The 27,214-nt window shown below is 47.7% G+C and overlaps 1 protein-coding gene across 5 annotated transcripts in view; it reads right to left on the bottom strand.

The window, feature by feature from the left end:
* Positions 1–6,227: 6,227 nt before the first annotated feature.
* Positions 6,228–27,214, bottom strand: part of LOC128846364 (uncharacterized) — a 77,166-nt gene continuing 56,179 nt past the window's right edge. For 3 of the 5 annotated variants that reach the window (XM_054045411.1, XM_054045412.1, XM_054045413.1), the window contains exons 2-3: positions 7,911–7,975; positions 6,228–7,627 (exon numbers count right to left, since the gene is read on the bottom strand). In XM_054045411.1, the coding sequence (XP_053901386.1) occupies positions 6,581–7,627; positions 7,911–7,937 (1,074 nt within the window). In that variant the 5' untranslated portion in view covers positions 7,938–7,975 and the 3' untranslated portion in view covers positions 6,228–6,580. Of the gene's footprint in view, positions 7,628–7,910; positions 7,976–8,785; positions 9,291–10,059; positions 10,096–27,214 lie in introns of those variants that run through there. The other 2 variants (XM_054045409.1, XM_054045410.1) reach the window with 2 other exon arrangements.

The raw sequence follows: 27,214 nt of genomic DNA, 5'->3' as shown, positions 1-27,214 counted from the left end.
GGCAGCTGGTGGCAGTAAGAACCCGGATGTTGGGGAAAGTGGGTTGGAGGTGACATTGGGAAAGAGTTTTGGGACAAGGGCTGTGGGGGGGGGGGCACGGTAGTGCTTCGCCTGCATGGCTACGAGCCCCTGGATAGAGTCCGCTTGACGCTTCAGGATGCTTATGAGCCGATCCGTGCTTTGCTGCCGGTGCTCCGTGCTTTGCCGCCGGTGCGCTGCGTTTTCCTGGCGGATCCTGCTTTCACTCTCCCTCCACTCCTGCACTTTCTGATTCTCTTTAAGAGATTGCTGCATCACTTCTTGCACATGTCTTCTTTGCTTTTTCGCGGTCTCTTCCTCAGTCTTTGCAGTCTCTCAGCAGGTGATAAGAGGGACGGCTGAGGTCTCAAGATTGCATCTGTATAGGCAAAATGCAACATTTAACCGAGGCAGCATTGTTTACACCAGACAGAGCAATGATTCCCCCACACTTAAGGATGGCACACACAACAATCTACACAACAGCATCATTTTCCCGTCCCAAAGAGCGCACATAACCCACGGGAGCCCCAAAATGGTGAGTAAGGGGGACTGATTGTTTCGCGGCTGTTGTGTCTTGAGGAGAGCCAACAGCTGCAGGGGCACCTACACTGAACACTGTCCCAACATTTTCCACAGGAGTTCGTCCTGGACGATATCTCGCTGCTGAGGGGGACCTGGGAAGCAAGGGAGGGTCTTCTACTGCAATGTGGCTTCCGCCCTGGCCCATATGCAGCTTGCTTGTGTGCAGCAAGGGTCCTCCCGCCCCTCACGGCACTGTGGTGCGGACACGTTAGCCTGGCTGGGACAAGGATCACGGTGTCTCTCCCGATAAACCTGCGCAAGCACATTGACCACGTTCTGGATGAGACTTTCGAAGAGATTACCGAGGCCGATTACCGCGATGTGATAGACCACATCAATGCACTATTCCGCATCTAGGCATGCATGCAGCCCTAACCCTCCTCTCCCGAAGAGCCCGCACCGAAAAAATTCCTTCCCAAAAAACAAGCCGCTTACCGGGAACCTGCTCTTCTGTTTGTTCTCCACCAAGTACCGTCTGCAGCGACTGGCTACCTTCCTCCTGGCTCGAGAAGAGCTCCTGGCTGCATGCTTCCAGGGATTCCGGGGTGTCTCCCCCCACCCCACCACCCTCACTCCCGTTTTCCTCCTCCTCCTCCCCCCGCTCTGAAGTGTCCATATTGGTGCTCAGAGTGGAGGTGGGGTAGGGTGACCAGATCACCTAAGTCAAATATCGGGACGCGGGGAGGGGTGGGTGGCATGACGGGGGGGCGGGGCCAAAACAAACAAACAAACAAAAAAACACCCTTCCTCCACAAGCGCTGGAGGGAGGCCCGGGAGACGCAGGGGAAGCGCGGGGACAGAGTGAGTGAGAGTCCGGCCTGGCCCTGAGCAGGCAGGGCTCAGTCGGGTGGTAGGGAGAGGAGGGGGGCTGCCTGCGGGGCCAGACGGTGGCTATTCCTCCCCCCCGGGCAGCGGGACTCGGGAGCAGCCAGTGCTGCAGCTCCCACTGCCGCGGGGGAGGAAGCGGCCGATGGCCAAGCTCGGCAGCTGCGGCTCTGGCACCCGTGAACCCCCCAAGCCTGGGCCTGCTGTGGGGACCCAGCACCGTGCACGCTGCGCCCAGCCCCTGGCCAGTCGCGTCTGGGCTGCTGCCGAGCTGGTGCTATCCCGCAGCGGCCTCAGAGTGGGGACAGCAGGCCCCAGGCCCCCCGTCCCGCTTGGGTCCCGCAGGGGAACAGGCTCGGGGGGGTTGGGCCCAGGCGCCAGAGCCGCAGCCGCCGAGCTTGGCCATCGGCCGCTTCCTCCCCCGCGGCAGTGGGAGCTGCAGCAGCGGCTGCTCCCGAGTCCCGCTGCCCGGGGGGGAGAACAGCCGCCGCCTGGCCCCGCGGGCCGCCCCCCTACTCTCCCTACCGCCCGACTGAGTCCTGCCTGCACTCGGGGCCAGGCCAGACTCTTACTCACCCCAGCCCCGCACTTCCCCTGCGTCTCCCGGGCCTCCCTCCAGCGCTTGTGGAGGGAGGAGGAATGGTGAGCCTGGGGAAGACGCGGGGATTCGGGGAGGGAGCTAATGAGGGGAGGAGGGGGCAGAGGCGGGGCGGGCGGGGGGTTGCGCGCACTTCCGGGCTCCAGGCTCCGGAGCATTTCCTTGTTTGTCCAGTGTCCCGACGCACATCGGTCGGGACGAGGGACAAACAAGGAAATATCGGGACAGTCCTGATAAAATCGGGACGTCTGGTCACCCTAAGGTGGGGTGACCCCCGATTATCACGTCCAGCTCTTTGTAGAATCGGCAGGTCGCAGGGGGAGCGCCCGAGCGGCCATTTTCATCGCGGGCTTTGTGGTAGGCACTCCACAGCTCCTTCACTTTAATCCTGCACTGCAGGGCGTCCCGGTCATGGTCCCTTTCCAGCATGTCCTTTGATATCTTCCCAAAGGTATCGTAATTCCTATGGCTGGAGCGCAGCTGGGACTGGACAGCTTCCTCCTCCCAAACACTGATGAGGTCCAGCAACTTGCCATTGCTCCATACTGGGGCTCGCTTGGCACGTGGAGACATGGTCACCTGGAAAGATTCGCTGAGAGCACTCCACACCACGCCGGGCTGAGCAAACAGGAAGGGGATTTTCAAAATTCCCAGGGAATGTCAAGGGCGGGTCACATGGTTGGTTACCGGAGGCCAGGGCAGTAGAGTTCTGACTGATGACCAGAGTGGCTAGAACAGGCATTGTGGGATACTGCCGAATACTTGTGGAGGGGAGTCAGAGCGCATTGGGTGGCCACACTGTCGCCGCAGCACTGCAGTGGCCGCACAATACACCTTATTCCTCTCGGGGAGGTGGAGTATGTGCAGCGCTGTACCCAGGGAGATACAGCGCTGTACGTGCCGTGCCAGTGTAGCCGGTGAGTGAGTTACAGAGCTGTGGGCGGCTTTATTGCGCTGTAACTCGCAAGTGTAGCAAGCCCAAAGGTTTTTTCTTGCCATGTGCTGGAGAGCTTGTCTTGGGAACAAAGAAAGCAGAGACCACACGAAAAGAGACTATAAAAGGCTGCTGCAGCTCCCCCATCTTGTCTTCAATCCTGCTTCTTGCCTCTGGAGGGACTTGGCTGCAGACTGAAGCTCTGAACAAAGGACTGAATGACCCATCCCGGCTGGGGATGTTCCAGTGACTTGATTTGAACCTGCAGTTTCTTCCACCACTGCTACAAGCCTGAACCAAGAACTTTGCCATTACTGGATGTAATTGATTCCATTTAACCAATTCTAGCTCTCATCTCTATCTTTTTCCTTTTATGAATAAACCTTCAGATTTTGGATTCTAAAGGATTGGCAACTGCGTGATTTGTGGGTAAGATCTGATTTGTCTATTGGTCTGGGGCTTGGTCCTTTGGGATCAGGAGAACCTTTTTTCTTTTACTGGGGTGTTGGTTTTCATAACCATTCATCCCCATAACGAGTGGCACTGGTGGTGATACTGGGAAACTGGAGTGTCTAAGGGAATTGCTTGTGTGCTTTATGGTTAGCAAGTGGGGTAAAGCCGAAATCTTCTCTGTTTGGCTAGTTTGGTCTGCCTTGGTGTGCAAAGGAACTCCAGCCTTGAGCTGTAATTGCCCTGCTTTAAGCAATTTGTCCTGAATTGGCGCTCTCAGCAGTGTCCCACCAAGGGCAGCATTGTTTCACTCTGTCATGGGGCGTTTCCCCTCCAGGGGGATCTGACTTCGATCCAGTCCCAGTGCAGGGGGATGGGCGGCTCAGGGAGGTGGGAATGAAACAGGAGACCTTTGCCCTCTCAATGAACTGGGGGGATGGAAGGTAAGGAACTAAACCAAAGCACCTCAACCTGGTCCTAACACTTGCAGCCCTGTATGAAGACAATCACTATAATCCAGTCTCATGCTTCAGGGCATCCCCTGAAGAGGTCAGGCAGGAAGAGTTACCATGATGCCCCATTGGCTCCCAGTATTCTGGGATGTCCCTTCACCTTCCTCTGAAGCATCAGTGATCGCACACAGCTGGAGACAGGGTGGGATGGGCCAGGGCTCTGAGATGTCTGGCTGGTGGCTCAGGCTGGCACGATCAGGGTCCAACTGTGCTTCAGAATTGACATGGGGAAGGAATTTGGGTGGGGCTAGAATTGGGGTGGGCTGATGCTGAAACTGGACAGGCCCCAGAAGGGGAGATTGATGGGAGGATCTATGGGGGGGGGGAGAATCACACCAAGAGGGGCCAAGCCCTGGGTGTCTCTGGAGGAGAGGGGCTTGGGCCCCGGGTGGGTCTGTGTGGTATTTGGCTCTAAACTTGGTACTGTGGGTAACCAGCAGCCCAGCAGGGCTGGGATGGAAACAGGATCCTGAAAGCTTTCCAGATCCACCCAGCCCGCCTCCCAGTGGGAAGTCATAGCTAACGGGGAGGGGAAGTGGCTGTCCGGCTCCTTCTCCCAACTGCGTAGCCATTAAAGGGCCAGGGACAGGTTTCTGGTGGGGAGGGGTTGGACACCTGGATTCTCTCCCTGGCTTGGAGATGGGAATGAGTTGTAGTGGTTAGAGCAGGGAAGGCTGGGGGCCAGGACTCCTGGGTTCTGTCCCCAGCTCGGAGAGGGCAGTGGGGTCTAGTGATTAGAATGTGTGTGTGTGTTGTGGGGCTTGGGATCAGGACTCCTGGGTTCTATCCCATACTCAGAGATGGGAGGGAGGGGTTAGTGGTTAAAGGCGGGGGGGAAGGACACCTGGATTCTCTCTCCAGCTCTGGGACAGGAGTTGGGTCTTGTGGTGTGTGTGTGTGTGGGGGGGGGGAAAGGCTTTGGGACCAGGAATCCTGGAATCTTTATCCTGCTCCGAGTTGTGTGTGTGTGTGCGGGAGCTTGGACTCCTGGGTTCTCCCCGGCTCTGGGAGGGGAGTGGGGTCTAGTGGTGAGGGCTGGGAGTTAAGGCTTTTGGGGTTTCATTCCCAGCTCTCCCCATCTGTATATGGATCCCTCCCCCTTGGTGAGTCGCCCGGAGCTGAAATGCAGCTGGGAGGTGACTAGCCCAGATTCTGCCCTGCTTGCCCTACATCTGCACAGTTGCTGAAGGATCCCTAGGGTCCATCAGCCCAGGGAGCCCATCTAGCCTGGCCTTTGAGAGTGGCACCCCCTTGTGGACAATTGTGCCATGACCTGCCCAGGGGAGCCACTCCCTCCTGCCCCCCTTATTGCTGGGTCATGCCCTCAATTGCAGGCTTTCCTCCTGCCCCCCGCACCCCAGTGCGTGGCTCCTCTGCCTTGCTGGGAGTGATCCCCAAGAACCTCTGATTGGCCCTTGAGCATCTGTTAAATTCATGTGGTGATGAGTTCCACAGGCTGTTCCTTTCCCCATGGCTCTCAGGGTCCCGTTACTGCTGCCCCCTCATCCACCAGCTCTGTCCAGGGGTGACATCCTTATAGCTACATGCTGGGTGCTTAAGAGGGAGATGGCAGGGCAGACATGGGGGGAGGGGTATAGGGAAGGTTCACTGGGGACTAGATAGGTTCCCTGCCTGGGCACCTCCCCCTTACCTGTGCCTTGTGTCCCCTGCCTCACCCCCCATTATAGGGTGTGCCAGGCATTTGCTGGGGCCTCTGCCATATGGGGGCACCAGGCTCCAAGAAGCTCTCCTGTCTGGTGGGAAAGAGCAGCAAGTTCTGACCCCCTAGAGAGATCCCCCCTAGGATCAACCCTGGCAGAACCAATAAGAATTGGTCCCACAGTGGCTAGAAGGGCCAGGAGTGGGCAGAAGCCAATCAGGGCTCAGTGGGCAGGATAAAAAGGGCCAGCAGCACCTGCCAGGGGCCAGTTCAGGTGGAGCAGGATGTAATGAACTGCGGCGGAAGATTCAACTGTTTGTCAGAGGGTCAGTGACTGTGTCATGGGGCCTTTCCCCTCTAGGGGGTGCTGTCTCTGATCCAGCCCCAGGGCAGGGGGTTTGGCAGATCAGGCAGGTGGGAATGGGACACCGGGCCTTTCCCCTCTAGATCAATAGGACGGGGGGAATGGAAATTAAGGAACTAACTCAGTGCAGCTCAACATGCTCCTAGCACATACAGTCCTGTACAAAGATAATTACTATCATCGTGTCTCCCTCCTGCTTTCTGTCTTTTGCCTCCATATTTTTCCCCTTCTATAGACCCCACCAAGTAGAAAACCAAGGAAATTCAACCCAAACAACTTGGTGAATGCTGAAAAAAAATCAAACCTTTATTCAGGCTTGATACATTCTTTGTTTTTCAGCAGCAGATTCTACCCCAGAATGATCTGAAAGCTCAGTTCAGGCTGTGGATTATAATGAGAGAGGACCAAGAGAACATGTCATGAAATCATCTACCTTGGTAACAAGATTTGGAGAGAAGGAGGGAAATGGGAAGCAGATGAGCTGGGTTTGCAAGCTGGGAGGAGGGCACTGGGAAGCACTAAGCATGGATTTGAAGGGACTGATTTGATCCCATTGATTTCTAGGAAGCCAATGCTCACACACACACATCAACCATAGCTTCATGGTGCAGGCATTCTCCATCCTCACAGATGCTTAGGGGACTGGAGGCAGCGGGATGCGGTCAGGTGGGTTGTTTTCTTTGGTGAACTGGACATCCCTGCAGAACAAGATGGGCTTGTGGCCTATGCCAAGGCGGTACTGCCAGATGTACAGGTTCTTTTTGGGCTCCAGGGTCACCTGGATTGACTCCTCTTCTTCACGGGCTTCATTCCAGTCCTCTTGGTCAGTGCGGATGCTTCTCCCGCCGTACTCGGTCTTGAAGGAGAACTGGAACTGGGTGATGAGCTTGGTGAGCTCTCCGGCCCCGATGGACATCTCAGCAGAGATGCTCCAGTTGTGCTCAATGCTGGACATCTGCTGCTTGGCATAGCCCACCTTGCAGGTGACCTTGTCGGACCAAGTGATGGAAGAATCGGAGTCATTGTGCAGGGTCTTGATGCACTCCCAGCCACCAGTTGAGGCTCCCTTAACGAGGGCTAGCCCCCCAGGGAAGAAGTTCAGCACATTGGGGTGGATGGAGGAAAAGCGTGGGTGGTTGGAGAAAAACTCTTTGTATAGGTAACACTGAGCCCCCCATTTCTCGTCCAGCTTGATCAGGGTTGGGAGGTTGTCGATGGTGAAGTAAAAGAGCCCCTTGGAGCATTCAGGCTCCAGAGGAGTCCGGCCCCCACTAATAGGTGTGCTCAGGTCACAGACATAGTCCAGGCTACCCTTCTTTTGGGAGATGATGTAGAACCAGGAACCACAGTATGTGTAGTGGTCCCCGCCACGGCAGCTGGAATCCAGCTCACGGACTTCAGCCTCTGCATCTGTGCTCAAGTCCTTCACCACCCGGTAGGAGTCGCCCTTGATGACATAGATGTTGGGGGGGTTCTTATTGTCACTCAGGTAGTGATCCCCACCCTGGCACGCGGGGTGCAGTCTCTGGATCTTAATGCCAGTCCCACTCTTTAGATCCTCTGTCCACAGGTAGCAGCCCAGGTCAGAGCGGACGATGAAGAATCCCCCTTGATTATAGAAGATGTCGGTGCCCGGGGCGTCTTTGTGAGGCACCAATGATCCATTGGCAGGAGTCCAGTCCTGAGGTGGGGACAGAAGAGGGGAGGAGGGAGGGGAGGACCTTAGCTTACCTGATCTTTTGAGAATCTTTGATGCTTGAAGACCCCCCAGTTTCAACAGCAACCAGTCACCTGGGATAGGTATTGGTTCAGCCCTGAGAGGTGTATGCAGTGAAGTCTCCTAGATGTACTGTGGGCCTGCAGCCCTATCCCCAGGGGGGTGACATTGTCCTTGTGGAGGGAGGAAGGGGAAATCCCAGCGTTCTGATCCGGGATTATCCCACCTCACACGGGATCCCACTTACCACTGTTGATCTATCTGACTGGGCCATGTCTCCTCCGTCTCACCCCGTAAGTACGAAGGGCTGCCCTGCGTGGAGAAAAAGAGGGGAGGAAATATTAACAGTATCCTGACCTGTAACTCTGTGCCCAGGCAGGAGTCCAGGAATAGAGCTCACAGGAAAACAAGGCACCAAAGTTCCCTCAATCCCGACCTGTAGCCCCCCAGCTATCCCAGCCGAGGCTCAGCCCTCTGTCCAAGTCTCCTGGTGCTCCTCAGTCCTGACCAGTAGCCCCTTGCTAGCCCAGCCCTGGGGTTCCCCCCACTCTCCCCCGCAGAGCTCCAACTGACACTCCCACCTGGTAGATGCTCTCGGCTGATGACAGCCCCTCTTGGGGACAGGACGAAGCTCCTGGGCCGGATCAACGAGAGTAGTATACAACTCAATAGCATTCATCAGCATGTATTTTTGACAGGTTTCCACGTTGGTGTCAAGGTTTGGCACCGTCGGCCATTTTGAATGTTTCTTTTTGATTATTTTTTATGTTTGAATAGGGGGAATGTTGCGTGCTTGTGCTTTTATACATTTGGTTGATTGTTTAGAGAAAAAGGCTGAAAGAATAGAGTGAGAGCACTTTGTGGTGGAAATAACCACCCAGGCAGTAATTTAATCAGAGACTCAAGCCTGAGGCCCATTTATTGAACACACAACAACGCGCTGGTGGCAGCGATATCAAAATCACTCCCCAGATACAAAGCATTGCCAGTGTATATAAAGTTTAAAACCACAAATACATCACACACTTGAGTAATAATTGCCCTTATTTGGAATTAACACATGACAAGGGTTAGGGTCTTTCTGCATCTTTTTGGTACTTTCCAACCTTGCTGCAAACATACCTTTTATGGGTGTAAATAAGAGTTAGGGTCTTCTCCGGTACTTTCCAGGGTGTTGAAACCATACCATTTATGGGGGACCGTTACACCATGCTCATCACAGGGTGCAGCAGTATCATGGGGTAGTTACACAACAGGGGTAAGGGAGGGCATGGGTTACAATTGCACATGTCTTAGGCCTATGGGTTACCATTACAAAAGCTTCACACCTATTTGATTATAATCTTATCTCACACAAGCAGTCAACACATTTCTTAAGCATTAGGCACATATGGCAGTTATTGTATTTCAAAAGCATATTGCAAACTATTCCCACCTCTGGGGCTTTCCACCCCACACCCCCCGGTCAGGGGACACAGTGAGTTTGGTTCAGGCTTAGGGCCTGTTAGCAACAAAACAGGCCCATGTTAACAAATCAAGGCCTAGACAATTCGGGGGATGGGGTCTTTTCCTCCACAACTTAAAGATTAAAAAAGAAAGCTTTGGTAAGGCTTAGAGGAAAAAAAGAAAGAAAGGTTGGTTAAGTTTAATATGGAGAGATAATTTTAAAGACCTAGTTTTGCATGTTATTAAAGAATAGAAAGAACTTAAAGAAAAATGGAGATATTTGTTTTTAAAGGGTTAGTTTGAAAGAATAGAGACAAGTTATTAAAGAAAAGAGATTTTTGGTGAGGTTGAGTAAGGAGAGATGATTTTAAAGACCTAGTTTGTCATGTTCTTAAAGAAGAGAAAGAACTTAAAGAAAAATAAATATTTTTGTTTTTAAAGGGTTAGTTTGAAGGAATAGATTGAAAACTATAAAACTATAAAAATAGGTTTAAAAAGAACAAACGTCAAAAAAGGACATTTTCTAAAGCAGAGCCTGTTTGGTAAGCACATGATAAAAAATATTAAGGCAGGTTGAGAAAGTTACATTTAAACTGTTAAATATAAGGTTAGGCTAAGAAAAGAGCATTTAAAATATTAAATAATATTAACAACTATAAAAGGTTTAAAAAGAACACGCATGGCAAAAAAAGAAAGGAATTTACTAAGGCACAACACATGGTAAAAAGTATAAAGGTAGGTTAAGAAAAACACATTTAAACTATTAAATATAAGGGTAGGTTAAGAAAATGCATTTAAAAAGAGTTAAATAAAAGAAAAACATTTAGATCAGTTAAACATCTAAACATAGGTTAAAGGAAAGAACAAGGCAAGAGAAGGGAAAATAAAGCCCCTTTGCAAAGGGCAAAGATAGACAGCACGTGGGTGAGTCAGAGAGAGAGAGATCTTACCCTTCCAAGTGTTTCTGTGGAAAGAGGCAACTTTCCAGGTTCACAGCCCCTCAGGCTTGTTATCCCCACCTTTGGATCAGACCAATCAGATGTTGTTCTACAGCAGTGTCATAGAATTCATTTTCCTGAACCAATCCTTTCATCCCCAAATTATTATACAAGAACCATCTCCCTTCACCCCTTTAACTGCCATATTCTTATGTAAAAAAGCAGACCCCAAGTATTTCCCCTGCCATGTAGCCTTTTTACATAGGGGCTTTAATAAAAGTTAAAACCATAAGCTCTTAATAACAAACAATTTTTTATTTTTTTCTCCCTGTTTTAGACTAACATTGGTTATTTTTTAGTGAGGACAAGTTGAAACTGCAGCAAAGCCCCTGTTAGCAAAAACAGATTCTCTGAGTCAGTGGATGAGAGATAAGAAGGCTGCTTCTTCCCCCACTTTTTAACAAATACAATTGAAAGTTATATTAAGGTTTGTAAAGGAATAAACACTTTAAAAGACAAGCCTATATGAAAATATATCCCTTTATTTAACATTTTTACAGGTGTGTTTCAATAAAATAGAGCATGCAGAAACACCTCAGCTTTAAAACCACAGGTCCTTAGTTTATATTCCCTTTATTCTGTAAACCGTGGATCAGAAAGAAGAAGTTTGTTTCTTCCCTCACTTCTTGACAAATACAAGTGACGGTTATATTAAGGTTTGTAAAGGAATAAACACTTTTATTTTACAAGACAAGCCTATATGAAGACAGAGCCCTTTATTTAACATTTTTACATGTCTTTCAATAAAAAAAAACAACAACGAGCATGCAGAAACACGCCAGAGTGAAAACCACAGAACCTTAGTAACAGCTAGTTTATATTCCCCTGTAATCTAGTGGATCAGAGAGAAGTTTATTTTCCTCCCCACTTTTTAACAAATCCCTGCAAAAGCTATAGTAAGCTTTCATTTTCTTAGGATTTCTAGATTTAAGTATGAATTTTTCTGTTGCATTATCAGAATGTCTGTGTTTTTAAATGTTTGCAAACCGTGTGCTGAGACACAGGTACAAGCTCCTGTGTTTGTTTTGGGTCTATAGATTTTATTAAAATAATACAGCACAGGCTGGAGCTGTGGCTTTCTCTACATTTTAAAAACAGATCAGACTAATTCGGCTAGCCAGTGCTCCATGCACTACAGTCTGCCTTAGCACGGCTCTAGGGGTCACCCCTTCAGTTGCTAGTTTTTTCACACAGACTTCTTTCCTAACTTTTTAAACGCTGTTCAAGTTTTAACAAAGGGTGAGATTGCATTGCAAGACACTTCGTGAAAGTTATAACAAGTATTTTATTCCATGTACTGATTGTAAAAGACAAAACCCGTGGCTTTGTGACTGCATGAAGCTCAGAGATAGCCTGTCTGAAGAACACCCCCACCGCTCGACTTTCCCCCCATACTTTTAACACTTGCTAAACATGCAGTGTTTCATTATATAAAGGTTTATTTAACATTCAACATGAAAATACAGCATTGACTGAGATATAATATAACATGACCTTTTTAAAGGTTATTCTGTATGCATTGAGCCCTATTTGAAGCATTCTGTTTGGTTTTTTAAAAGTTTAACATGAAAAAGCAGTATTGATTGAGTTGTAACAAAACAAGGCCACTCTTAGGGATATTTCGTAGAAGTTTAGTGAACTAAAAAGGCTTAGGATACTAGCCTGTCCTTTTAAAAATAGTGTTTTTAAAGTACCAAAACAGCAACTGGGTAAGAATATGAAAGCTGGCAATTGAAGGGAGTTTGCATATGTCTTTTAATTGTCAAAGAAATAAACAAGACTGCTTTTTAAAGTTTGCATTTATACAAAAAAACCACAAGAAAAAAATAGTTTATGTAAAAAAAGTGAGCTGGGGTTTTTTTTGTTACCAAAGATAAGGAGTCTGCCCCCCCCCACACCCACACCTTCCTACTCCCGCCTTCTTCTTTTCTAATATTTTTAAAAATCTAAACCAAGGTGTCATAAACATACAGCTACGGGTAGCATAAAATCCCTCCTTTACCTATAAGGGGTTAAGAAGCTCAAATAACCTCATTGGCACCTGACCAAAAGGACCAATAAGAAAAGAGGATACTTTCAAATCTGGGTGAGGGGGAGAGGTTTTGTTTGTGCTCTCTTTGTTGTGCTGTCTCGGGACAGAGAGGGACCAGGGCAGGAAAAAAAAATCTCCTAAAACCCTACCTGAAATAAGCTTCTAAGATTACAAAAATTTAAGTAAAGGCAAGAAAATGCATTAAATTATCTTTTGTTTCAGCTCGTAAATTTTCTCTATGCTAAGAGAGAGGCTTATTCCTGTTTTTGTAACTTTAAAGTTGAGCCTAGAGGGGAATCCTCTGTGTTTTAAATCTTTTTATTACCCTGTAAAATTACCTTCCATCCTGATTTTACAGAGGTGCTTCATTTACTTTTTTCTTTATAATAAAGTTCTTCTTTTAAGAATCTAATTGATTTTAGAGTCCTAAAGATAAAGGGTCTAGTCTGTACTTTTATTAAAGGCAATTGGTTAGTATATTATTCTCAAGCCTCCCCAGGAAAGGGGGTGAAGGGGCTTGGGGGAATATTTTGGGGAAACAGGGCCTCCAAGTGGCTCTTTTCCCTGGATGTTTGTCTAAATCACTTGGTGGTGGCAGCAATACCGTCCAAGGACAAAGAAAGGATTTGTGCCTTGGGGAAGTTTTAACCTAAGCTGGTAGAATATAAGTTTTTTTTGGGGGGGTCTTTCATGCAGGTCCCCACATCTGTACCCCAAAGTTCAGAGTGGGGAGGGAACCTTAACACAAGGACAAACAATTTTTTAAAAAAGCCATAGCCACAGAGATCAGGCCAAGGGGGTAAGAAAGCTGTCCTGATTTTTAGGGGGAATGTTGATAACTCTTTTAGTGAAACAGTTTTGTAGGCAGCCATTCTGTGTTAGTTATGCTTTAGCATGGGGAAGTGTTTGTCATTTGGAAGCACTTTCCCACTTTATGAGGTATTATCTCCTCCATCCTATGGCCTATCAGAAATATGAACTTAAAGATACTTTATAGCAGGGCCTGCAAATCAACAATTACAATTTTGTTTATCATTATCTTGTCTAAGCCCCTAGAGAATATTTTTTGTTTTGTTTTTATAAAACACTTTTAGGCAAACTGTGATCCCAGATGATGTTCAGCATTAAAAAATATGAAGCAGTAGATGAGAGACCTGAGACATTGTTGAAATCAGAGGGCTCATGATAAGTTCGAATGCAGAGGGCCTGGGAGGAGGGATGAAAAGGTACAGCCAAAGTGGAAGACAGTATGATTTGGGGTTCTGGGGCTGCTTTTCAATGGTCCAGATGCCCCAATAGCCTATATCCTTCATGCACAAGTACCTGGGCTGGGTGGGCCTTTGTTAGAGGAACAGGCCATTCATATACCTCTTGTTGTTGTTGACAAACTGTAACCTAACTGTATGCATACTATGGGGGCACCCTACTTCCCTTTTGATAAACCCCACACCCCCTGAACACCATAAAAACATGCTTTACAGTTATTTTCAACTGACATTTTATTTTACAACATGCCCTGTTTTGTTCCCAAAACACGCTCTGTTAGTGTTTTTTCTTAGCAAGATTTTGTAATTTGCCGAACGAAGAAGACGTTCAACATTTTGCATTAAACATTTATCTGTTGGTTTGATGATTTCATCTAAAATGCTATTTGGGTCCTCGGCCTCTGTCACTTTGTCCACCAATTCTGCCTCTAGAGCTAAATGTGCCTGGGTTAAACAGAGGCACTGCAGCGTGTATCCCAACGTGATGATGATAATTAACACGCTCTCCATATACAAACTACTGCTAATTTCTTTAATTTTACAGTTCACATCTCTAAAGACCAGTACACTTAGTTGTGATGCCTCTGATTGGGTACATCTATGGTGTACCCAGGAACATTTAGCAAGACCTGAGCAGGTGTTCAGTGGCTGTAATTCCACTAGGGTGAGTGAAGAGAAGTTGTTGTTAATGCTAAGTTTTTGTCATGCATATTTTTAGTAAAAGTCACAGACAGGTCACAGGCAAAAAAGAAAAATTCACAGAAGGCCATGACCTATCCGTGACCTTTAATACACTCAGTCTGTGTCTCGAAAAAGGGGAAGTATTGCCTCTATATGCACCCAATGGGTGGTATGTAATAGTCCCAGGTTACTCAGTTTGGGTAAAAGCAATTTTTTTGTTGTAAAGGAACCCCTAGGTATTGAACCTGGCCCTTGTTACTGCTAACTCCAACTGGCAGAAGGGTTACACCATATTCATTTTCACATGAAGTGTAACTGTTTGTTTTGTGCTTATAGTTTTTCCATAAACCTCTATTAAAGTGATATTCTGATCACTTAGAGACACACCTTAAGGCTTCATGCTATTAACATTTCTATTTATGCAGTTCCACTTTGCTCGTACTCCTTACTGGTAGGAAGGTCTTCACTGAAACTTTCCAAAAGAGAACCGTGTCTCATGACATGAGGACTGCTTTAATTACTTTAGTCTTACAGATGAACAAAGATGGTTGCAACTGTGGCGACCTCTGCCCCATACCCCTAATGAATACAGATAGCAAAATAATTGCAAAAATTGTAGCGACATGACTGAATACCATCATACCATCAATTATGCACAGATCAGGTCGGTTTCATTAAAAGAAAATTGGCTGCTGATGATACTAGAAAAATTGCTCACTTGATCCAGCAAATTCAGATGTCACATGTACCCTTCATAACCTCATCTCTAGATACAGAGAAAGCGTTTGATAGGGTTGAGTGGCCTTATCGAATGGCTGTCCTAAAAAATTTGAATTAGGACCAACGTTCCTGAATTAGGTCACAGTATTATAAAACTCTCCCTGCACATCATTATCAACACAATTATTTCTCCCCCCGTTCAGCTAGAAAGAGAGACATGACAGGGCTGTCCCCTCACTCCTTTTTAATCTCACTCTTGAACCACTGACAGTGTACATACCTCAGCTCTCAGCCACTGAAGGTGTGACTATCAACAGGAAAGAATACAAAATCAGTTTATATCCAATAACATTTTTGTACTGTTGAAGAATCCATCCTCATCAATCTGATCATTATTGAATGCAGTTGATATTTTTGGAAAGATCTCTCATTTGTGCATTAACTAGAATAAATCCAAAGCTATGGATATATCCAAAAGACCACATCCTTCTTAGATTCAGCATTTTCCATTGCAAGTATGCAAGGAAATAACTTGCTGATGTGCTAAAAGTTGTCCTATATATTAAAAGACATTTCCAAAGACGTAGAGAGGTGGTATCTCCTCCTTTTATCCTTACTAGGGAGAATAGAAACAGTCAACATGAATATCTGTCCAAGAATGATTTATCTCATTAGCCTATTGCCTTTGAAGGTCTGTCCCTTGCTCTTTGCTCAAAAAAATGGGCCTCTGATGGAATTGATATGGAATAAAAGACAGCCTCGTTTGTCACAGAAGACCTTTTAAAAATACTGGGCAACTGGAGGTATGGGGTTGCCAGATTTGTATCTATATTATCTAGCATTTCTTATGCACCCTATTGTAATATGATTCCCCTCCAGTAAATCTGTAGACACACTGACCAGGTCTGAGGTTGAAAAAAGGTTAACTATGGCATTTGGTTCCCGCTCTTCTTTTATATATAGATCATAACCTAACCACTAGATGCTGCAGGGTGGGCAAAATGTGATGCCAGTGCAGGCTGCCTCTCTCCACCCAGATCAGCTCTATTTGAGCATAAGCTTTCGTGGGCTAAAGCCCACTTCATCAGATGCATGCAGTGGAACACACAGGAGGAAGATCTATGTATATATATATATATGTACAGAGAAGATGAAAAAATGGGGGTTGCCATACCAACTGTTAATGAGACCAATTGATTAAGGTGGGCTATTATCAGCAGGGGAGAAAAACAACTTTTGTAGTGATTATCAATGCCAATGACTAGCCCTGGGTATTTGATTATGGAAGAAACGGACAGGAAAACCAACGCAAATGACAGAGCACAAGTGATAAACTGGTGGTTTCCTTTGCAATCTCTTCTGTATGGCTGTCTGCTGGGATATTTGAGGAGAGACGGCTTCACGGACATATTTCTTTTGATGGGTTACTGTGATGTTGCACCCCATAATGCTTTATGGAAATATGCTTATGAATGTACATATGACATAACTGGAATATGTTTTATGCTACATATGCCACGTAACATATCTCTGCAAAGGTTATGATCTACTGAATCTATTCATCCTATTTGTATGCATGTATCATTTTTGTATTTGAGGTTATCAGTATTGGCTTGGTACTTGTTTGATTTTAAATAGCCTTAGTAAAGCATTTGGTCAGCTTCTTGAGAAAGTAATATGCAAATTAAGTGCCCAATCAAGGAACACTTAACTGACAATAGATCTTTTAAGACTCCAATCCACATAAGAAGTCTTCCTGGAGACATTCAAGATAGCATGTGTGCAATGGCTGCTGCCTGTAAAAAACTGAGTCATTCATGGACATGTGACTTGCCCATGTGACTCCAAATCTCCAGCTTGGAGCTGGATTCTGCATAGAAGAGAGGAGGGGGTCTCCACCCACAAGAGAAAGTCTATTTAAGCACCTGGGAGACCCCTCCATTTTGTCTTCAGCTGGCTCAAGAGATAGCCTCTCCATCTCCAAAGGATACCTGAAAGAAACTGGAACAAAGGACAGTAACCATGGGGGTGTGAGTGACTGCTGGACCCAGACTAGAAGTAGGCTAGTCTGTAAAAGAAGCTTACTGGAACATCTGTGAGGGTGAGATTTAATCTGTAATCACTTTCTTACTGTATTAGGTTTAGCCTTGCGTATTTTATTTTGTTTGGTGATTTACTTTCTTCTGACTGTTATTACTTGGAACCACTTAAATCCTACTTTTTGTATTTAATAAAATCACTTTTCACTTATTAATTAACCCAGAGTATGTATTAATACCGGGGGGGTGGGAGGGGGAACACAAACAGCTGTGCATATCTCTCTATATGGAGAGGGTGAACAATTTATGAGTTTACCCTGTACAAGCTTTATACAGGGTAAAATGGATTTATTTGGGGTTTGGACCCTATTGGGAGCTGGGCATCTGAGTGTTGGAGACAGGAACACTTCTTAAGCTGTTTTCAGTTAAGCCTACAGCTGTTGGGAGACGTGGTTAAGACCCGGGTCTGGGTTAGTAGCAGGCAAGCATGTCTGGCTCAAACCAGGAAGGGTTCTGAAGTCCCAAGCTGGCAGGGGAAATGGCTCAGAGGTAGTCTAAGCACATCAGTTGTTAGTTCCCAAGGGGTTTTCCGTGATCCAACCCATCACAGTTACAACAAAAGTAGTTCCCCAAAATTATAGACAGTCCAAACTTAGCATAGCATCAGTAACTAAACGTGTTTAGAAATAGCCAAACAAATTCTGTTAAAGGACAGGGGCATACAGTTGGTTATCAGGAATAAAAAGCAGTTTCTGATTGGGTGAAGTGAACAATTTGAACTAAACCCTCTGAAATAAAAGAAAACACTTAAAATTAATTAGTGAGAGGAAGACACTGGTGGAGCTGGCTGGAGACAACAAATTACTATTTAAAATATTAGAGAGGTAGCCGTGTTAGTCTGTAGCCACAAAAACAATGATGAGTCTGGTGGCATCTTAAAGACTAACAGATTTATTTGGGCATAAGCTTTCATGGGTAAAAAAAACACTTCTTCAGATGCATGGACTGAAAATTACAGATGCGAGCATAAATATACTGGCCACTATATTTATGTTCGTATCTGTAATTTTCACTCCATGCGTCTGAAGAAGTGTTTTTTTTTACCCACGAAAGCTTATGCCCAAATAAATCTGTTAGTCTTTAAGGTGCCACCAGACTTCTCGTTATTTAAAATATTATATCCAATTGAATATCACTGCTTCTCTGTTAACCAGTGTGCAGCCCCTGTTGGGAAGTATTAGTCCATCAGCTAAATTATGGCTTCACTGGCAACACAGAGATGTGGTGGGATAAATCTCATGACTGCAATATTAGTGTAGAAGGGTATAGTCTGTTGAGCAAGCACAAGCAGGGAAAATAAGGAGAAGCATTATGCATCACAAATATATGCACTTCTTTTGAGGTTCAGAAGGAGGTCAGAGGCAGACAAGTTGAAAGTCTTCAGGTAAAGATAGAAGGGGAAAGAAAAAGGACTGAAATCACAGAAGGGGTCTACTAGAGATCACTACATCAGGAAGAGGAAGTGATTGAGGCATTTCTAGAACATATAACAAAAAGTTACAAAATACACTAAAAATCAAATGCACAATTACAAAATGGGGAATAACTGCCTACATGATATTACTGCTAAAAAGGATCTGGGTGTTAGAGTGGATGACAAATTGAAGACGAGTCAAGGATGTGATGTGGTTCTAAAAAGGCTGCTAACATTTTGGTTGGATTAAGAGAAGTGTCAAATATAAGACCAGGGAGGTAATTGTCCCGATTACACTCGGCACTGGTGAGGCCTCAGAGGGAGTACTGTGTTCACTTCTGGGAATCAGATGTCAACAACCTGGAGAGAGTCCAGAGGAGAGTAACAAAAATGATCCAAGGTTTAGCAGACCTGAACTCTGAGGAAAGGCTAAAAAATCTGGGCATGTTTAGTCTTGAGAGGAAGCTACTGAGAGGGAATCAGGTAAGAGTCTTCCAATATGTTAAGAGGTGTTCTAAAGAGGATGGGGATCCACTCTTCTCCATGTCCACGCAAGGTAGGAGAAGAAGTGATGGGTTTAATCTGCACCAAGGCATATTGAGGTTAGATACTAGGAAAATCTTTCTCACAGCCACAGCTAGTGAAGCTCTGGAATAGGCTTCCCAATCAGGCTGTGGAATCCCCACCAGTGGAGGTTTTCAATACCAGGCTGGAAAAACACCATTCAGGGAGAGTCTAGGTTTCCTTGGTCCTGCCTCAGCAAAGGGGGCTGGACTATGTGACCTTCCTGGTCCCTTAGAGCCCAACATTGCAGATTCTATTCTATTAAATCTCTTTTGAGATGAAATCCTCTGAGCATTCCTCCCCTCCTTTACCCGTTACATGGAGCAAGGTAGGGCAGATGGCCAGGGAGATATAGGACATCACACCCAGCAAATAAAGCCAATCTGGAGAAGTTCTTAGGAATGGGGAGTAAAAGGGAATCAATCAAAAGTGGGTAGGGAGTGGAGAAAGGAAAGATTTAAGGACAAAGGTGTGGACTTTAAACAGCTTTTCTGGAGCCCCTCAAACCCAACCCACAGGCCCCTGCTTTCCCACACTGGACTCCCCCCACAGCTAGGGTTACCAGATAGCAACTGTGAAAAAACGGGACAGGGAGTGGGGAGTAATAGGCGCCTATATAAGAAAAAGTCCCCAAAAACGGGACTGTCCCTTTAAAAATGGGATGAATGGTCACCCTCCCCACAGCTCTGTTGCTGACTCATAATCAGAGTCTGTAGCCCTCTCCTATCCCAGCCCTGGGTGCACACTGCTGCCAGGGCAAACAGCCCTGCGTGTGCACCGGAATGTCTGACTGTGAGGACTATTTCCATTCATGACACGGCTGTGTGTGGGGACGTACCTTTCAATATCATGATGAGCGGCAGATCTCCCTGCTCAGATGCTTGGCTTGTCAATCAGGTTTCAAAACTAACAGCCTGCTACAGCTGAGAGGACTTTACCTTCCAGCCCATGGCCACTGGGTGTTCCCAGCCACCAGCATGTTAGCACGGAGACTCAAAGCCTTTGAGAGCTGAAGCACTTGGCCAATGGGAAGCAAAGTCCCAAGCCCTGGTTTACAAGCAAGCCACTGAGCTACAGAGATACCAGCTCTGTATGATAGACCAGAGCCAGGGTGAGGGGCTGGGCTGAGGAACTTGTCTTGGCACCTCTGAAATGACACGATCCCTGTTACCAGCTTTGCCTGTTACTTTGGGGGTACACTCATTTATTAGGGTAACTCTTCTGTGTGTGTGTGTGTGTGTGCGGGGAGGGGGGGTCTGTACTTCTATCAATGTACTGCTTGTGTCACTTGTGTTCCCATGCGGAGCTCTACTTCTCCCTGCTGCAAGTTCCCTCTCAATGGAGCGATCCTGCAGGACCTAGGTTCCCCAGGGCTGGGTTCTTCCAGCCCCAGACTCAGATGAACACACACGCACACACAAACACACATGCACATTAACAGAGTGCGTCTGAGAGGACTGGGTTAATCAGCACTCCCAAGCTGACCCCTCAAATACCCCTGGACTCAGCAGACTGGGTCGAGCAGCACCTCCAAGCTGTCACCCTCATATGTCATAGGCACCACACCGGAATAGAGCACACCTGAGCCGGCTGGGTCGAGCAGCACTTTCAATCTGCCACGCTCATACATGCCAGGTTCAGCACGTCCCTATCCCCACTTTCACGTTACAGTTGTTCTGGTAGTAACCCACTTGTGAGCAAACCCCACAGGATTTTGGGTGCTGCAGGGATCTTTTAGCTTAGGTACAAGGAGCGTTGCTGCAGAGTGAATGAGGAAACCAAAAAATACCCATGGAGGGGCGAGAGAGAGAAGCAACCATCTTAATCATGAAAGTCATTTATTGCCAGGTAATAACCATAGGGGAGCCAAACAAACAAAACTGTTATAATATAAAATCTAACTTAAAGTTGATTATAATAGTCAGGTTTACAAAATTATAACTGATCACACAAGTCAGGGTAAGAAGGCTATACCGAGAGAGATGGGTTCTCACCACTCCGTGAAGCTTGAATCGATCGAGGGTCCCAGGTGGTGGTGTAGCTGAGGGTCTGGAGTGCTGGAGACAGGCAGAGCCCCCCAGCCCGATCAGTCAGGAGAAGATGAAGTCCCAGTGGAACTGAAGCAGATTTTGGATCCAGGCATCAGAACACTTACTTGAACATAGGTAGGGATTTTTTTTGTAGAGAAACAACAATGGTTCAAGGGAGGACACTAGATTTTTTTATGTGTAAACAAGGGAGAATACCAAAGTTGTCTTGTTCAGGCTAGACCATGGGAGCTGATCATTCCTGGCTTTGGGTGGTGTTCCTTGGAGGCAGCTTCATTATTTTGTATACAATGAAGGATTTATTACAAGAATTGATCTGATAACTACTGAGCTGGGTGTGTGCAGGCGTGGGTTCATTAACATCTGGAGCAGAGATCCCCCATCATGCTTTGCTTCCCTGCTTTTCTGGTCCCAGAGTTCCGTGCAGTTCTTGCCTTGGAATCTCTGTTCTCCATTCTGTAGCTAATGGAGATGTCTCCTTGTCCCATCTTCAATGCAAATGAAGCTAGGGGAGTTTCCTTAGTCCTGTCACCCTTATCCCAGGGGTTTAGGGGTGTCTCCCACGGCCTTTTCATTGAGGGGCTTGTTTTGCCACCTCTGGAATCACCCAATCCCTCCAGACTGTCTGAAGGATTAAGCAGGGATAGGTCTGAGTGTGCTCTGCTCCCCTCCTACGTGTTTCTCTTTTTGGCTTGTCCTCTTCTAAGGAACTCAAAACAGGAAGTTACCCCTGGGCAAAACCAGGGGCACAGCCTCAGAGTGTGATAAAATCAAAATGATTGATACACACCTGCAGAGCAATCAGTTTACACCCAGAGTTTCTCTGGAAAAGAGCATTTCCTTGTGGGTGCAGCAGACAAGGTGGGATCCCAGCCAAGTTCCCTTTGCTCTAGCTGAAACAAATTACTTAACAATCATCTTGTAAGCCCCTGGAGGATAACAGGATTATGAGGAATAGCCAGCATGGATTTGTCAGAGCCTCAGAGCGTGAGATGATCCACGTGCATTTCTGCAAACCTGCAGAACAATCAGTTTACAGCAACAGGTTCCCTGGAAAGGAGCATTTCCTTGTGGGTGCAGCAGACAAGGTGGGATCCCAGCCCAGTTCCCTTTGCTCTACCCCACCCTGTCTGCCTTGGCAAGCCCAGATCCCCCTCCCAACCCTCCTGAAATCAACTGGCCTCTTTCCCCTGGCTGCACATCGGGCCCTACAGTAACAAGGGCAGTATCATTTTAACCCAGTCAGAAGAGGCTGTAACTGAGGCTCAGAGACTGGAGGTGACTTAGCCAAGCTCACACAGGATGTGTCTATACTGCCAAGTTTGTCCAGGCTCTGACACACATTGAAGCCCAAACTGTCCTCATGAAAACCCCCCCGACATGGGCCTGCACCACTTCTGGACACAGGGCAGCTGCCTCACCCAGGGGTGGGTCTGAGCCCACGTCCTGCTACAGCACGTGACCCAACCCACACACTTGGCAGAGAGGAGAAGGCTGAAGATTTTTTGCCAGACTCATTTTTGAATAGTGCCACCAATGCTATGCCATGATCCCCTGGGCATGTGTCCCCCAGATCTTCTGTCTCCCATCTTCTCATTCACCTCCCATGAGCCAGAAATGACCTCCTGGTTCTCACAGGGCCACTCGGTGTTCAGCCCTTCATTTCCACGGGGACTGCTAGACTTCAAAAACTACTGAGCCCAGTGTGCAGGAAAACAAATCCTGTACCCCTCTCACACCAACTGCTCGCTGGCCAGGAACATCAGGATTCTGGCCATCATGTGTGGTAAAGCCAGCAAGGTCCGTGACTGGGAAAGGGCACAAAAAACCCAGCATGTCCATGAAAGCTCAGCAAGTTGTATTGTTTAGGTGGAAAGGGCAGAGCTCAGGAGTGAATCCAGCAAATAAATACACTTCTTCTGAGGTCCAGAAGGAGGTGAGAGGCAGACCAGTTGAAAATCTCTGTGGTAAAGATAAAAGAGGACCCAAACAGGGGCAATGTCATGGTACAGGGTCTATTATAGATGACCAAATCAAGAGGAGAGGTGGATGAGGCATTTCTAAAATAAGTAAGAAGAAGATCCAAAATGCAAAACCTGGTAATCATGGGGGATTTTACCTACCCAGACATCTGTTGGAAAAGTAATATGGCAAAAATCAAATTTTTCAATATGTTCTTGATAGGCATTGGAATGAACTTTTGGTTTCAGAAAGTGGAGGAACTCAGGGGACAGACATTTTAGACTTGATTCTGACCAACAGGGAGGAATTGGTTGCTAATGTGAAGGTGAAAAGAAATTTGAATGAAAGTTGTCATGAAGTAATAAGGTTTTGTGCGTCTGAGGGCAGGTAGACGCGATAAAATTGATCCCCGATCACGCTCCCCTTCGACTCCGGAACTCCAGCTCACGAGAGGCAGAAGCGGAGTCAATGGGGGAGCGGCAGCGGTCGACTCACCGCTGTCCTCACGACCAGGTAAGTCGACCTAAGATACACCAACCTCAGCTACGCCATTCGCGTAGCTGAAGTTATGTATCTTAGGTCGACCTCCCTTCCCCCCAACCCCCTGCTAGTGTAGACCTGGACTCAGGAACAGAAGGAGTGAGAGCAACAGAATAGGGACAGTGGACTTCCAAAGAGTACAGATGAACAAGCTCAGAGAACTGGTAGGTGAGGTTTCATGGAAAGAAAACATATGGAGAAAAAGTAGTTGAGGAGAGCTGGCAGATTCTCAAGGAGACAATATTAAGGGCACAACTACAAAGTAAGTAACCCATCGTGAAGGAAAGATTGGAAGAACAGTAAGAGGCCAATATGGCTCCATCAAAAGCTTTTTAATGGCCTGAATATCAAAAAAGAATCCTACAAAAATTGGAAATGTGGATAAATTGCCAGGGAGAAGTACAAAAGATTAGCACAAGCATGTGGAGACAAAATCAGAATGGCTAATGCACAAAATGACATACGCCTAGCAAGGGACAGAAAAGGCACTAAGGAGAGGTTCTTTAAATACATGATGAGCAAGAGAAAGGCTAAGGAAAGTGTAGGTCCTCTACTTAGCAAGGAAGGAGAGCTAATAACTTGTCACATCAGGAGAGCTGAGGGCTTTAATGCTTCAGCCTTCCCTAAATAGGTTAATGGTGATCAACTTCTCAACACAATTAATATTAACAACCAAGGAAAGGAACACAAGCCAATCTTGGGAAAGAACAGTTAACGAATATAGAGATTAATTACATGTATTGAAGTCAGCAGGGACTGATGAAATTTACACTAAGGTACCTAAGGAACTAGTTGAAGCAACCTCGGAAAGGTTAGCAATTTGTCTTGAGAACTGACATAGGACAAGTGAGGTCCCAGCGGACCGGAGTGGAGCAAACATGCCACCTATCTATAAAAAGGGGAAGAAAGAGGATCCAGGTTAGATGTTCATCTCTGTGTGTGTGTTCTCCCTGTGTGCTACCGCAGCTCTGCACAGACAGCCGGCACAGCAGACCTCGAGCAAACTTGGATACTTATTTTCCGTAATGACTTGGACACTGCAGTGGAGAGTACGCTTATCAAATCTGCAAATGACGCCAAGCTGGGAGGTACAAGCACTTAGGAGGACAGGATAAGGAATTGAAATAACCATTACAAATTAGGAAATTGGAGAGAAATCAACAACATGATATTCAATAAGACAAGTGCAAAGCACTTCATTAGGAAGGGAAAAAAATCAAAGGCACAATTACAAAATGGGGAATAACTGTCTGGGTGACAGTACTGCTGAAAAGGATCTTGGGGTGCCCTGAGGGGTTCTCACACTGCAAGAGCATCCTGTCTGAACTTCATTCTGAGTGGTTCCAGAGCACTGAGCCCCTGTGCTCCATGACAGGTGGAACCAGATAATAGCCTTCCAATATGTGAAGGGCAGTTTTAAAGAGGATGGGGATCGATGGTTCTCCATGTCCACTGAAGTCAGGACAAGAAATAATGGGGTTAATCTACAACAACGGAGACTGTGGTTCGATATTAGGACAAACTTTCTAACTCCACGGGTAGTGAAGCTATGGAATAGGCTTCCCAATAGGCTGTGGAATCCATATGATTGCAGGCTTTGAAGACCAGGCTGGACAAACACCTGTCAGGGAGGTTCTAGGTTTACTTGGTCCTGTCTCAGGTCTAGTCCAAGATGACCTTCCAGGTCCCTTAGAGCCCAACATTTCAGATTCTATTCTATTAAATCTCTTTAGAGATGAAATCCTCTGAGCTGCCTTCCCCTCCTTTGCCCCTAACACGGAGCCAGGTAGTGCTGGAAGTCAGGGAAATATGGGAAATTACACCCAGAAAACAAAGCCACTCTGGAGAAGTTCCTAGGAACTGGGAGTAAAAGGGAATCAATCACGAGGTTGGGTGGGGAAAGAAGAAAGTATAGATTTGCTGAGAAAGGTGTAGACTTTAAATAGCTTTGCCAGTGCCCCTCACTCCCAACCCACAGGCCCCTGCTTCCCCACACTCAAGGCTATCCTTAGGCATACGCGGCATACGCAACTGTATAGGACATCCACAAATTTGGGGCACCACGCTCACTGGCTGCGACGCTGATTCGTTTAATCTCTGGCCCCTCCCCCACGCTGGGCCGGCAGGATTCTCCCTACCCTAGCTCCCTGGCTCATCCCTCCACCCACTCACTCCTCAGCTGGCCGGCTGAGGGCTCTGGCTCGGGTGGGGCGTAATAGGGCCACCAAAGGCCTCATCATTACACTGGGTAAGGCCTGGAGGCAGAGCAGGGGGGATAGCTGGAGGCTGGGAAGAGAGGTGGGGAGCCAAACTTGCGGGGGAGGGGGGGCAGTAGAGCTGGGCATGGGACTTTGGTGTGGAGGGGGAAGGAGGAACTGGGCTGGGGATTGCTGGGGGATTGGGTCTGGGAAGGGAAAAGAGCGGGGGGGGGCAGGAGGTCCTGGGCAGGGGGTGGTGCTGTGGCGGGGCACACTGGCAGCACAGGGCTGGGTTTGGGGGGGCAGGTGGGAGGGAAATGCAGGGGTTGTGGTGAAGAGGTTAGGGCTGTGCTGAGGTTAGGGGTGAAGGCAGCACAATTAAACTGTTTTTAATAAAGTGCATGTGGCAAGTTTTCCAATACTGTGAGCTTATGTTTGTTTTGCTAAGAGCAAGTCGGGCATGGGGCACCAGTTTAATAATACTGCGTAGGGCCCCACAAATCCCAAGGCCTCCCCACACTGGGCTCCCCTGCACAGCTCTGCCACTGACTCTTAATCCCAGTCTGCAGCCCGCTCCTATCCCAGCCCTGGGTTCACCCCCACTTCCAAGGCATAGAGCTCTGCTTGTTCAACTTAATGTCTGACTGGGAAATGGCTTCCATTCCTTACACAGCTGTGTGTGGGGAGGCACCTTTCGCTCTGATGCTCAGCTTGTCAATCAGCCTTCAGAGCTAACAGCCTGCTACAGCCGAGAGGGTTTTACTCTCTAGTCCAGGGGTCTCAAACGCAAATGACCACGAGGGCCACATGAGGACTAGTACATTGGCCCAAGGGCCGCATCACTGACACCCGGCCTTGCTGCCCCCAGCTCCGCCCCCACTCCACCCCTTCCATGAGGCCCCGCCCCTGCCCCGTCTCTTCTCCACCTCCTCCCCTGAGCGCGCGGCTCCCTGCTCTTCCCCGCTCCCTCCGGGAAAGTGCTAAGCGCCACCAACAGTAATGCACCTCACTCAAAGGACAAAACCCGCACTTAGGGGTGGCAGGTTTGTAGAAATTTTGGTGGTGCCCAGAACCTGCCCCCCCCAAACTCCACCCCCACCTGCCTAAGGCTCTGGGAGGGAGTTTGCATGGGGGAGGGGGTCTAGGGTGCAGGCTTTGGGACTGAGTTTGGGTGCTGGGTGCAGGCTCCGGGCTGGGGCAGGGGGTGGGGGTGCAGGCTCCTGGATGGAGTTTGGGGATAGGAGGGGGTGCAGGGGTGATGGCTGTGGGGCTGGGGGGTTTGGGGCATTGGAGAGGCTCAGGACTAGGGCAGAAGGGAAGGCTCAGGACTAGGGCAGACTGGCCATAGTGGAGGGGGACACTAGGACCCTGCAGCAGGAGGTGATACCCAAAGCCGGCAGAGGAGAGTAGAGCAGAGTGGAGCATGAGCTGCAGGCTCCGGGCGGTGAGGGGGCAGCAAGTGAGCCCAGGGGACACTTGGGGGAGACGTGTGGGGGCGGCAGGCGGGGCCAGAGGAGAGACCCGGCCCCAAACATTTGGGAGCAGGGAGCTTAGCTGCCACATAAAGTAACTCGGGGTGTGCCC

Source organism: Malaclemys terrapin, chromosome 12 (genome assembly GCF_027887155.1).
Source record: "Malaclemys terrapin pileata isolate rMalTer1 chromosome 12, rMalTer1.hap1, whole genome shotgun sequence".
Classification (NCBI taxonomy): domain Eukaryota; kingdom Metazoa; phylum Chordata; order Testudines; family Emydidae; genus Malaclemys; species Malaclemys terrapin.
This window is presented reverse-complemented; position numbering and strand designations above follow the sequence as displayed.